General features: G+C 55.3%; 1 protein-coding gene across 1 annotated transcript in view; it reads left to right on the forward strand.

The window, feature by feature from the left end:
* The window catches only part of LOC116958162 (uncharacterized), a 67,675-nt gene that overhangs the window by 15,893 nt on the left and 39,357 nt on the right, over positions 1-12,425 (forward strand). The window contains exons 5-6 of the mRNA XM_032980661.2: positions 10,688-10,853; positions 11,489-11,569. Of these exons, the coding sequence (XP_032836552.2) occupies positions 10,688-10,853; positions 11,489-11,569 (247 nt within the window). The remainder of the gene's footprint in view (positions 1-10,687; positions 10,854-11,488; positions 11,570-12,425) is intronic.

Raw genomic sequence — 12,425 nt, forward strand, 5'->3', positions numbered from 1 at the left:
ATTATTTAACATCTATTTTGACCACGTAGTTCGTGAAGCCTTCAATAGCTGTACCGGGGGAATCTCCATATGGTACAGATATAATGGGAGGCTAATCGATGCCCGGGTGCGGTCAAGGGATGGCTCCCTATTGCTCAACCACGTTATGTATGCTGATGACTTGGTAATAGCTGCTCAGTCAGAGGAGGAGTTGGAGACGCTGCTGCTGAGACTGGAGCGTGCCACTAAGAGGTGGGGCCTTACCATCAGCCCCACCAAAACTAAGCACCTGCCTGGGTATTTTGTACCATCGGACACTCCACCCCCACAACTCCCAATCGGTGATGGGGCAGTTGTGGAGAGAGTGGAGAGTTTCCCATACCTGGGCAGTGTGCTTATGACTGGCTCCAGTTTAACAGCAGAGGTCTCACTCCGAATCAGTCGAGCGGCAATATCTTTTCATCGGTTGCGTAACGCTGTGTGGAAGCTACCTGGTCTGTCGCTCCGCACTAAGCTTCAGGTCTTCTCGGCCACGGTCATTCCCTCCCTTCTCTACGCTTGCGAAACGTGGACCCCCCTAATGGAGCATCTTCGCCGGTTAGAAACATTTAGGCTGGCCTGCCTCCGATCCATCCTCGGTTTAACCAGACTGGATTGTGTGAGGAGCTCACAAATCCTTGAAAGATCTGGGCAGGGTCCCATCGGTGAGCTCCTCCGGCAGGAAAGGCTGCGATGGCTGGGTCATGTAGCCCGCATGCCCAGCCACCGCATGCCGAAACAGCTTTTGTTTGGCCGGATTGAGGGGGCTAAGCGGGCGCGGCACGGGCTAGAGAAGAGATGGAGTGATGTGGTACAGGAGGACGTGGAGCTGAGTGGACTTGCCGATGACTGGTACCAGCGGTGTCAAGATCGGCCTCTGTGGAGGAGGCTCGTGAAGGATGCTACTGGGCAGTTGGAGGCAGTCGCCCTCCAACAACAACGGAGGGCGGAGGAGCGACGCTCACAACAGCGAGCGGAGCGCCGGGTGGCTAAAGCACAGCAGGTTGGCACAGTAGGGGGCACAGGTGGTGCATCAGACAGTCATCTAAGTCAGTCGACCCGTGGCACCTGGGTCTGCCCCGTGACCACCTGCAAGCGGGCGTTCGACACTTCACGTGGCCTCAGGGTGCACATAGCCTGGCACAAGCGTCGTGGTGACGTCACCGCCACTTAGTGGCGAATGGCGGTTGTTGTTGTGTGTCTGTACGTGTGTGTGTCTGTATACATGTGTGTCTGTATACATGTGTGTGTGTGTGTGTACGTGTGTCTGTATATGTGTGTGTCTGTACGTGTGTGTGTAGGTGTACATGTGGCGTGTGTGTGTGTGTAGGTGTACATGTGTGTCTGTACGTGTGTGTGTGTGTAGGTGTGTGTGTAGGTGTGCATGTGGCGTGCGAGTGTATGTGTGTGTACGTGTGTGTGTCTGTATATATATGTATGTGTGTGTACGTGTGTGTGTCTGTATATATATGTGTGTGTGTGTACGTGTGTGTGTGTCTGTATATGTGTGTGTGTACGTGTGTGTGTGTCTGTATATGTGTGTGTGTACGTGTGTGTGTGTGTCTGTACATGTGTGTGTGTCTGTACGTGTGTGTGTGTAGGTGTACATGTGGCGTGCGAGTGTGTGTGTGTACGTGTGTGTAGGTGTACGTGCGAGTGTGTGTGTACGTGTGTGTGTGTCTGTATATATGTGTACGTGTGTGTGTGTCTGTACATGTGTGTGTGTGCCTCAACAACCCCCTACCTCCTCGCGGTGCCGGACGGGCAACTCTGTCGTGGACAGTGCTGTGGGGGGAGATCCAATTTTGATTGGCTCCTCCCCTCATGGCATATGTGTCCACCACAGGGGCTAAACGGGGGCTCTGGGCGGGTGCGAGGGGCTGGTAACCCCTCCACCTTCGATTAATTACCACGAAACCACAAGTTAAACTGAAATATGTAACTAATAAGCTTGTGCCGGAGGCCCCGGGGGGCCAGGCGTCTATGACGTCTCCTGGCCAAACCCCAATTGGCGGAGCCAGGAGATTGAATATCCACCCTCGGGGCTCCTCCAGAAACAACGAAAAGCCACTACGGGTGGCCACGTGGAATGTTCGAATGCTCACTGCAGAGGAGAGGCTGCCACTCCTCTGTCGGGAGCTGGACCGGTACCGCCTGGATCTATGCGGCATTCAGGAGGTCCGGTGGACCGGCTCTGGCTCCTGCCACCATGAGGGGTGGACAGTCCTCTACTCGGGGCAGCAGACTGCCAAACAACAGGGTGTGGCTCTTCTTTTGAACAAAAGAATGAAGGGGGCGTGGGAGCGTGGCGGTGAGGTGTGGGAAGCTGTAAGCCCCAGGCTACTTTGGGCTCGCCTTCCCATTAACCGGAGGCGAGGAATGGTGGTCGTGGTTACTTATGCCCCCACCGAAGATGAACATCCGTGGAGGGATGCAGGCAAAGCCGATGAGTCAGATGCATTCTATGACCTCCTGTCACAGGTGCTGGCTAAAGTGGCCCCTCAGGATAGAGTCATCATGTTGGGTGACTTTAATGCCCGAGTTGGTCATGATACTGGCACCTAGTCTGGAGTGATTGGAGGGCATGGGCCAGATCAGCTCAATAACAACGGTAGGAGGCTGCTAGATTTTTGTGCAGCCCATGGGCTTGTAATTACCAACACGCTGTTCCGGCATTGGCGCATCCACACAACATCATGGATGCATGCCGGGTCCAAGCAAGAACATCTGCTGGACTACATAGTGACGGACCAGCGGATGCGAGCCTATGTCCTTGACACCAGGACCTACCGTGGAGCTGATCTGCACTCTGACCATCGACTAGTCATCTGTAAGATGCGCCTGCCATTCTTCCACTCCGGTGGTGGGTGTACACCCAGGACCCCATTCCTACCTAAAGTGGCCTGGTCTCAGTTATCTGATGAAAGTTGCAAGCGAGAATTTCATCATCGCTTGGGGCTGGGATTGGCATCGTCCCCGACTCCTCCTGATGTCGAGGGTAAATGGGCAAGGTTTAGGACTGTGACTCATGCAGCTGCAATGGCTGCTTTGGGTACGCGGTCCAGACCTCCCCAGAGACCCTGGCTGACAGAGGAGCTGTTCAGGATGGTTGAGAAAAAGCGACAGGCCCACTGTCATCGGCTACAGAATCCCACGTCAGAGAATGAGGAGGCTTACCGCAGCCTTCGCTAGGAGGTTCGGAGAGCCGTGAGGCGCTGCAAGGATGGGTGGTGGTCACGGGTTGTTGAGGAGATGGAGCCTGCCTCAGTGGCCCGCGATCACAAATCTCTATTTAACTCCATCAAAAAAGTAACCTGCAGCGCCACACCTATTACCATCATTAGGGGAAAAAACGGTGATCCAATCTCCGACCCCCAGGAACAGGTTCGCAGATTTGCTGAGCATTTCTGTGAGGTCCTGGGGGAGGGAAAATCCCTCAGCCAGGAAAACACCGTGGCACAAAGTGAGGATGACCCTGCTGAGGCTGCGGTGCCTCAAATATTGGATGAAGTCACCCCCTGTGAGTGGCTGGCTGAGGTGCCATCTGCTGAGGAAGTATTGAAGGCGATCCGGAGTCTGAGACCAGGAAAGGCAGCGGGCAGAGATGATCTCCCAAGCGAAATGCTGAGGGAGGGTGGCGTTTGTGCACAAACTGCCCTATATGACATCATAACAACAGTCTGGACCACTGGACGGGTTCCGCAGGATTGGAAGGATGCCCTGGTGGTCCCCCTTTTTAAGAAGGGGGACCGCACAGACTGTAACAACTACAGGGGCATCTTACTCCTCAGTGTGCCGGGAAAGGTCCTGGCAAGGATTATTCAACATCGCCTTGCCAGGCACGCTGAGGAGAGGCTTGCGGAGCCCCAATGCGGTTTCAGGAAAGGGCGGTCCTGCACAGATGCCATATTTTCTGTCCGTCTGCTACAGCAGAGGTGTAGGGAATTCCAACAAGACCTACATCTCTGCTTTATTGACCTGGTCAAGGCCTATGATACCATCAGTAGGCCTGGGCTCTGGGTCGTGCTTTTGGAGTACCTGACCCTCTGCTCACGATCATTAAGGACCTTCATGATGGTGAGCGGGCCCGGGTAAAACTACGTGGCCGGGAGTCAGAGCCATTCCCTGTACACCTTGGGGTGCGACAGGGATGTCCTCTGGCTCCCACATTATTTAACATCTATTTTGACTATGTAGTTCGTGAAGCCTTCAATAGCTGTACCGGGGGAACCTCCTTATGGTACAGGTATAATGGGAGGCTAATCGATGCCCGGGTGCGGTCAAGGGATGGCTCCCTATTGGTCAACCACGTTATGTATGCTGATGATTTGGTAGTAGCTGCTCAGTCAGAGGAGGAGTTGGAGACGCTGCTGCTGAGACTGGAGCGTGCCACTAAGAGGTGGGGCCTTACCATCAGCCCCACCAAAACTAAGCACCTGCCTGGGTATTTTGTACCATCGGACACTCCACCCCCACAACTCCCAATCGGTGATGGGGCAGTTGTGGAGAGAGTGGAGAGTTTCCCATACCTGGGCAGTGTGCTTATGACTGGCTCCAGTTTAACAGCAGAGGTCTTACTCCGAATCAGTCGAGCGGCAATATCTTTTCATCGGTTGCGTAACGCTGTGTGGAAGCTACCTGGTCTGTCGCTCTGCACTAAGCTTCAGGTCTTCTCGGCCACGTTCATTCCCTCCCTTCTCTACGCTTGCGAAATGTGGACCCCCCTAATGGAACATCTTCGCCGGTTAGAAACATTTAGGCTGGCCTGCCTACGATCCATCCTGGGTTTAACCAGACTGGATTGTGTGAGGAGCTCACAAATCCTTGAAAGATCTGGGCAGGGTCCCATCGGTGAGCTCCTCCGGCAGGCAAGGCTGCGATGGCTGGGTCATGTAGCCCGCATGCCCAGCCACCGCATGCCGAAACAGCTTTTGTTTTGCCGGATTGAGGGGGCTAAGCGGGCGCGGCACGGGCTAGAGAAGAGATGGAGTGATGTGGTACAGGAGGACGTGGAGCTGAGTGGACTTGCCGATGACTGGTACCAGCGGTGTCAAGATCGGCCTCTGTGGAGGAGGCTCGTGAAGGATGCTACTGGGCAGTTGGAGGCAGTCGCCCTCCAACAACAACGGAGGGCGGAGGAGCGACGCTCACAACAGCGAGCAGAGCGCCGGGTGGCTAAAGCACAGCAGGTTGGCACAGTAGGGGGCACAGGTGGTGCATCAGCCAGTCATCTCAGTCAGTCGACCCGTGGCACCTGGGTCTGCCCCGTGACCACCTGCCAGCGGGCGTTCGACACTTCACGTGGCCTCAGGGTGCACATAGCCTGGCACAAGCGTCGTGGTGACGTCACCGCCACTTAGTGGCGAATGGCGGTTGTTGTTGTTGTGTGTCTGTGTGTCTGTGTGTGTGTGTCTGTGTGTGTGTGTGTATGTGTGTATGTGTCTGTGTGTGTGTGTGTATATTTTTGAGGGGAGTGGTAGTGTAGTGGTTAGCGCTACGCTGCGCTCTGCACCTGGTGACCTGGGTTCGATTCCCGCTCACGGCCAACACCGCCAGTGACGATTATCTGAACCGGTCCTGGGCCCTCCTTTAGGACAACTCAGCCTCAAATGAATACCTGGTGCGATGTGTAAACATCGCTACTAGGGAGACAAAGGCGGCCGGGCGTGGTGTTGGCCACCCACCCCTTCGTGTGCCGTGGGCCGGCCTTTATAGGTGCTCGCTAACAGCACTACTATTCGGGGGTGATCTTTGTCTTTTGTGTATATTTGTGTCTGTACGTGTGTGTGTCTGTACGTGTGTGTGTGTCTGTACGTGTGTGTGTGTGTCTGTACGTGTGTGTGTGTCTGTACGTGTGTGTGTCTGTATACATGTGTGTCTGTATACATGTGTGTGTGTGTGTACGTGTGTCTGTATATGTGTGTGTCTGTACGTGTGTGTGTGTGTAGGTGTACATGTGGCGTGTGTGTGTGTGTGTAGGTGTACATGTGTGTCTGTACGTGTGTGTGTGTGTAGGTGTGTGTGTAGGTGTGCATGTGGCGTGCGAGTGTATGTGTGTGTACGTGTGTGTGTCTGTATATATATGTGTGTGTGTGTACGTGTGTGTGTGTCTGTATATGTGTGTGTGTACGTGTGTGTGTGTCTGTATATGTGTGTGTGTACGTGTGTGTGTGTGTCTGTATATGTGTGTGTGTGTCTCTGTGTGTGTGTCTGTACATGTGTGTGTGTCTGTACGTGTGTGTGTGTAGGTGTACATGTGGCGTGCGAGTGTGTGTGTGTACGTGTGTGTAGGTGTACGTGCGAGTGTGTGTGTACGTGTGTGTGTGTCTGTATATATGTGTACGTGTGTGTGTGTCTGTACATGTGTGTGTGTGCCTCAACAACCCCCTACCTCCTCGCGGTGCCGGACGGGCAACTCTGTCGTGGACAGTGCTGTGGGGGGAGATCCAATTTTGATTGGCTCCTCCCCTCATGGCATATGTGTCCACCACAGGGGCTAAACGGGGGCTCTGGGCGGGTGCGAGGGGCTGGTAACCCCTCCACCTTCGATTAATTACCACGAAACCACAAGTTAAACTGAAATATGTAACTAATAAGCTTGTGCCGGAGGCCCCGGGGGGCCAGGCGTCTATGACGTCTCCTGGCCAAACCCCAATTGGCGGAGCCAGGAGATTGAATATCCACCCTCGGGGCTCCTCCAGAAACAACGAAAAGCCACTACGGGTGGCCACGTGGAATGTTCGAACGCTCACTGCAGAGGAGAGGCTGCCACTCCTCTGTCGGGAGCTGGACTGGTACCGCCTGGATCTATGCGGCATTCAGGAGGTCCGGTGGACCGGCTCTGGCTCCTGCCACCATGAGGGGTGGACAGTCCTCTACTCGGGGCAGCAGACTGCCAAACAACAGGGTGTGGCTCTTCTTTTGAACAAAAGAATGAAGGGGGCGTGGGAGCGTGGCGGTGAGGTGTGGGAAGCTGTAAGCCCCAGGCTACTTTGGGCTCGCCTTCCCATTAACCGGAGGCGAGGAATGGTGGTCGTGGTTACTTATGCCCCCACCGAAGATGAACATCCGTGGAGGGATGCAGGCAAAGCCGATGAGTCAGATGCATTCTATGACCTCCTGTCACAGGTGCTGGCTAAAGTGGCCCCTCAGGATAGAGTCATCATGTTGGGTGACTTTAATGCCCGAGTTGGTCATGATACTGGCACCTAGTCTGGAGTGATTGGAGGGCATGGGCCAGATCAGCTCAATAACAACGGTAGGAGGCTGCTAGATTTTTGTGCAGCCCATGGGCTTGTAATTACCAACACGCTGTTCCGGCATTGGCGCATCCACACAACATCATGGATGCATGCCGGGTCCAAGCAAGAACATCTGCTGGACTACATAGTGACGGACCAGCGGATGCGAGCCTATGTCCTTGACACCAGGACCTACCGTGGAGCTGATCTGCACTCTGACCATCGACTAGTCATCTGTAAGATGCGCCTGCCATTCTTCCACTCCGGTGGTGGGTGTACACCCAGGACCCCATTCCTACCTAAAGTGGCCTGGTCTCAGTTATCTGATGAAAGTTGCAAGCGAGAATTTCATCATCGCTTGGGGCTGGGATTGGCATCGTCCCCGACTCCTCCTGATGTCGAGGGTAAATGGGCAAGGTTTAGGACTGTGACTCATGCAGCTGCAATGGCTGCTTTGGGTACGCGGTCCAGACCTCCCCAGAGACCCTGGCTGACAGAGGAGCTGTTCAGGATGGTTGAGAAAAAGCGACAGGCCCACTGTCATCGGCTACAGAATCCCACGTCAGAGAATGAGGAGGCTTACCGCAGCCTTCGCTAGGAGGTTCGGAGAGCCGTGAGGCGCTGCAAGGATGGGTGGTGGTCACGGGTTGTTGAGGAGATGGAGCCTGCCTCAGTGGCCCGCGATCACAAATCTCTATTTAACTCCATCAAAAAAGTAACCTGCAGCGCCACACCTATTACCATCATTAGGGGAAAAAACGGTGATCCAATCTCCGACCCCCAGGAACAGGTTCGCAGATTTGCTGAGCATTTCTGTGAGGTCCTGGGGGAGGGAAAATCCCTCAGCCAGGAAAACATCGTGGCACAATGTGAGGATGACCCTGCTGAGGCTGTGGTGCCTCAAATATTGGAAGAAGTCACCCCCTGTGAGTGGCTGGCTGAGGTGCCATCTGTTGAGGAAGTACTGAAGGCGATCCGGAGTCTGAGACCAGGAAAGGCAGCGGGCAGAGATGATCTCCCAAGCGAAATGCTGAGGGAGGGTGGCGTTTGTGCACAGACTGCCCTATATGACATCATAACAACGGTCTGGGCCGCTGGACGGGTTCCGCAGGATTGGAAGGATGCCCTGGTGGTCCCCCTTTTTAAGAAGGGGGACCGCACAGACTGTAACAACTACAGGGGCATCTCACTCCTCAGTGTGCCGGGAAAGGTCCTGGCAAGGATTATTCAGCATCGCCTTGCCAGGCACGCTGGGGAGAGGCTTGCGGAGCCCCAATGCGGTTTCAGGAAAGGGCGGTCCTGCACAGATGCCATATTTTCTGTCCGTCTGCTACAGCAGAGGTGTAGGGAATTCCAACAAGACCTACATCTCTGCTTTATTGACCTGGTCAAGGCCTATGATACCATCAGTAGGCCTGGGCTCTGGGTCGTTCTTCGTGCTTTTGGAGTACCTGACCCTCTGCTCACGATCATTAAGGACCTTCATGATGGTGAGCGGGCCCGGGTAAAACTACGTGGCCGGGAGTCAGAGCCATTCCCTGTACACCTTGGGGTGCGACAGGGATGTCCTCTGGCTCCCACATTATTTAACATCTATTTTGACTATGTAGTTCGTGAAGCCTTCAATAGCTGTACCGGGGGAATCTCCTTATGGTACAGGTATAATGGGAGGCTGATCGATGCCCGGGTGCGGTCAAGGGATGGCTCCCTATTGGTCAACCACGTTATGTATGCTGATGATTTGGTAGTAGCTGCTCAGTCAGAGGAGGAGTTGGAGACGCTGCTGCTGAGACTGGAGCGTGCCACTAAGAGGTGGGGCCTTACCATCAGCCCCACCAAAACTAAGCACCTGCCTGGGTATTTTGTACTATCGGACACTCCACCCCCACAACTCCCAATCGGTGATGGGGCAGTTGTGGAGAGAGTGGAGAGTTTCCCATACCTGGGTAGTGTGCTTATGACTGGCTCCAGTTTAACAGCAGAGGTCTCACTCCGAATCAGTCGAGCGGCAATATCTTTTCATCGGTTGCGTAACGCTGTGTGGAAGCTACCTGGTCTGTCGCTCCGCATTAAACTTCAGCTCTTCTCGGCCATGGTCATTCCCTCCCTTCTCTACGCTTGCGAAACGTGGACCCCCCTAATGGAACATCTTCGCCGGTTAGAAACATTTAGGCTGGCCTGCCTACGATCCATCCTGGGTTTAACCAGACTGGATTGTGTGAGGAGCTCACAAATCCTTGAAAGATCTGGGCAAGGTCCCATCGGTGAGCTCCGGCGGGCAAGGCTGCGATGGCTGGGTCATGTAGCCCGCATGCCCAGCCAACGCATGCCGAAACAGCTTTTGTTCGGCCGGATTGAGGGGGCTAAGCGGGCGCGGCACGGGCTAGAGAAGAGATGGAGTGATGTGGTACAGGAGGACGTGGAGCTGAGTGGATTTGCCGATGACTGGTACCAGCGGTGTCAAGATCGACCTCTGTGGAGGAGGCTCGTGAAGGATGCTACTGGACAGTTGGAGGTAGTCGCCCTCCAACAACAAAGGAGGGCGGAGGAGCGACGCTCACAACAACGAGCGGAGCGCCGGGTGGCTAAAGCACAGCAGGTTGGCACAGTAGGGGGCACAGGTGGTGCATCAGCCAGTCATCTCAGTCATTCGACCCGTGGCACCTGGGTCTGCCCCGTGACCTCCTGCCAGCGGGCGTTCGACACTTCACGTGGCCTCAGGGTGCACATAGCCTGGCACAAGCGTCGTTGTGACGTCACCGCCACTTAGTGGCGAATGGCGGTTGTTGTTGTGTGTCTCTGTGTGTGTGTCTGTACATGTGTGTGTGTCTGTACGTGTGTGTGTGTAGGTGTACATGTGGCGTGCGAGTGTGTGTGTGTGTACGTGTGTGTCTGTATATATGTGTGTGTGTATGTGTGTGTCTGTATATATGTGTGTGTGTACGTGTGTGTCTGTATATATGTGTGTGTGTACGTGTGTGTGTGTGTCTTTACATGTGTGAGTGTGTCTGTACGTGTGTGTGTCTGTATATATATATATGTGTGTGTGTGTCTCTGTGTTTGTGTCTGTATATGTGTGTGTGTAGGTACATGTGGGGAGCGGTAGTGTAGCGGTTGGCGCGCTGCGCTATGAACCTGGCGACCCGAGTTCGATTCCCGCTCACGGCCAACACCAGTGACGATTATCTGAACCGGTCCCGGGCCTCCCCTAGGTCGACTCAGCCTCAAATGAGTACCTGGTGTGGTGTGTAAACATTGCCACTAGGGAGACAAAGGCGGTCGGGCGTGGTGCTGGCCACCCACCCCCTCGTGTACCGATCCGGCCTTCATAGGTGCTGCTCGCTAACAGCACTTGCCCCTACAGTCTGTTACAGGCTATATGGGGGATCTTTGTCTTTGTGTTTGTGTCTGTACATGTGTGTGTGTAGGTGTACATGTGGCGTGCTAGCGTGTGGAGCCGCCTGCTGGTGCACGACTCTGGAGCAAGGCCGATCTCCGTGGGCGACCTCGCCCTGGGCTCCAACTCGGTCATCGTGAGCAGCGAGGATGGGGAGGTCTTCACGGGGGCCTGGGAGCCACGGAGCCAACCTAGAGGTGGGACGGTCACCGGCGGGAGAACTCGCCCACTGTACCCGCCCGCCATCTCATTCGCCCGCACACTCGCCCACGCATAAATCACCCACTCACTCACTCACCTGCATGCTCACTCACTCACTCACCTGCATGCTCACTCACTCACTCACCTGCATGCTCACTCACTCACTCACCTGCATGCTCACTCACTCACCCACTCACTCACCTGCATACTCACTCACCCACTCACTCACTCACCTGCATGCGCACTCACTCACTCACCCGCATGCTCACTCACTCACTGACCCGCATGCTCACTCACTCACCCGCATGCTCACTCACTCACTCACCCGCATGCTCACTCACTCACCCACTCACTCACTCACCCGCATGTTCACTCATTCACTCACCCGCATGCTCACTCACTCACCCACTCACTCACTCACCTGCATGCTCACTCACCCACTCGCTCACTCACTCACCCGGATGCTCACTCACTCACCCGCATGCTTATTCACTCACCCACTCACTCACTCACCCACCCACTCACTCACTCACTCACCCACTCACCCACTCACTCACCCACTCACCCACTCACCCACTCACTCACCCACTCACCCACCCACCCACTCACTCCGCTATCTCTGTGTTCACAGATCCAGCAGCGGCCGCCTCCCCATTAGCACGCCGGGCGTCACGCCCCTGCACGCTCACCACACAGATGTTCAAGAGCACAGGTGCTCATAAGAACACTCACCCCCTCACTCACTCACTCGCTCACCCACTCACTCATTCGCTCACCCACTCACTCACTCACTCACCCACTCACTCACCCACTCACTCACCCACTCACTCACTCACCCACTCACTCACCCACTCACTCACTCACCCACTCACTCACCCACTCACTCACTCACTCACCCACTCACTCACCCACACATTCACCCACTCACCCAGACATTCACCCACTCGCTCACTCACACACTCACCCACTCACTCACTCACTCACTCACCCACATTCACCCACTCGCTCACCTACTCACATTCACCCACTCGCTCACCTACTCTCTCTGTAGGTGAGGTGGTGAGGGTGAGCGTGCTGGTTGTGAGTGTGTAGGTGAGGTGGAGGTGAGGTGGTGAGCGTTGTGGTGGTGAGTGTAGGTGAGGTGGAGGTGGTGAGGGTGAGCGTGGTGGTGGTGGTGAGTGTAGGTGAGGTGGAGGTGGTGAGGGTGAGCGTGTGGTGGTGAGTGTGTAGGTGAGGTGGTGAGGGTGAGGGTGAGCGTGGTGGTGGTGAGTGTGTAGGTGAGGTGGTGAGGGTGAGCGTGGTGGTGGTGGTGAGTGTAGGTGAGGTGGAGGTGGTGAGGGTGAGCATGGTGGTGGTGAGTGTGTAGGTGAGGTGGAGGTGGTCAGGGTGAGCGTGGTGGTGGTGAGTGTGTAGGTGAGGTGGAGGTGGTCAGGGTGAGCGTGGTGGTGGTGAGTGTAGGTGAGGTGGAGGTGGTGAGGGTGAGCGTGGTGGTGGTGAGCGTGTAGGTGAGGTGGAGGTGGTGAGGGTGAGCGTGGTGGTGGTGAGTGTAGGTGAGGTGGAGGTGGTGA

This window comes from Petromyzon marinus, chromosome 73 (genome assembly GCF_048934315.1).
Source record: "Petromyzon marinus isolate PM22_M1 ecotype Great Lakes invasive population chromosome 73, UKy_Petmar_22M1.pri1.0, whole genome shotgun sequence".
Taxonomy (NCBI): domain Eukaryota; kingdom Metazoa; phylum Chordata; class Hyperoartia; order Petromyzontiformes; family Petromyzontidae; genus Petromyzon; species Petromyzon marinus.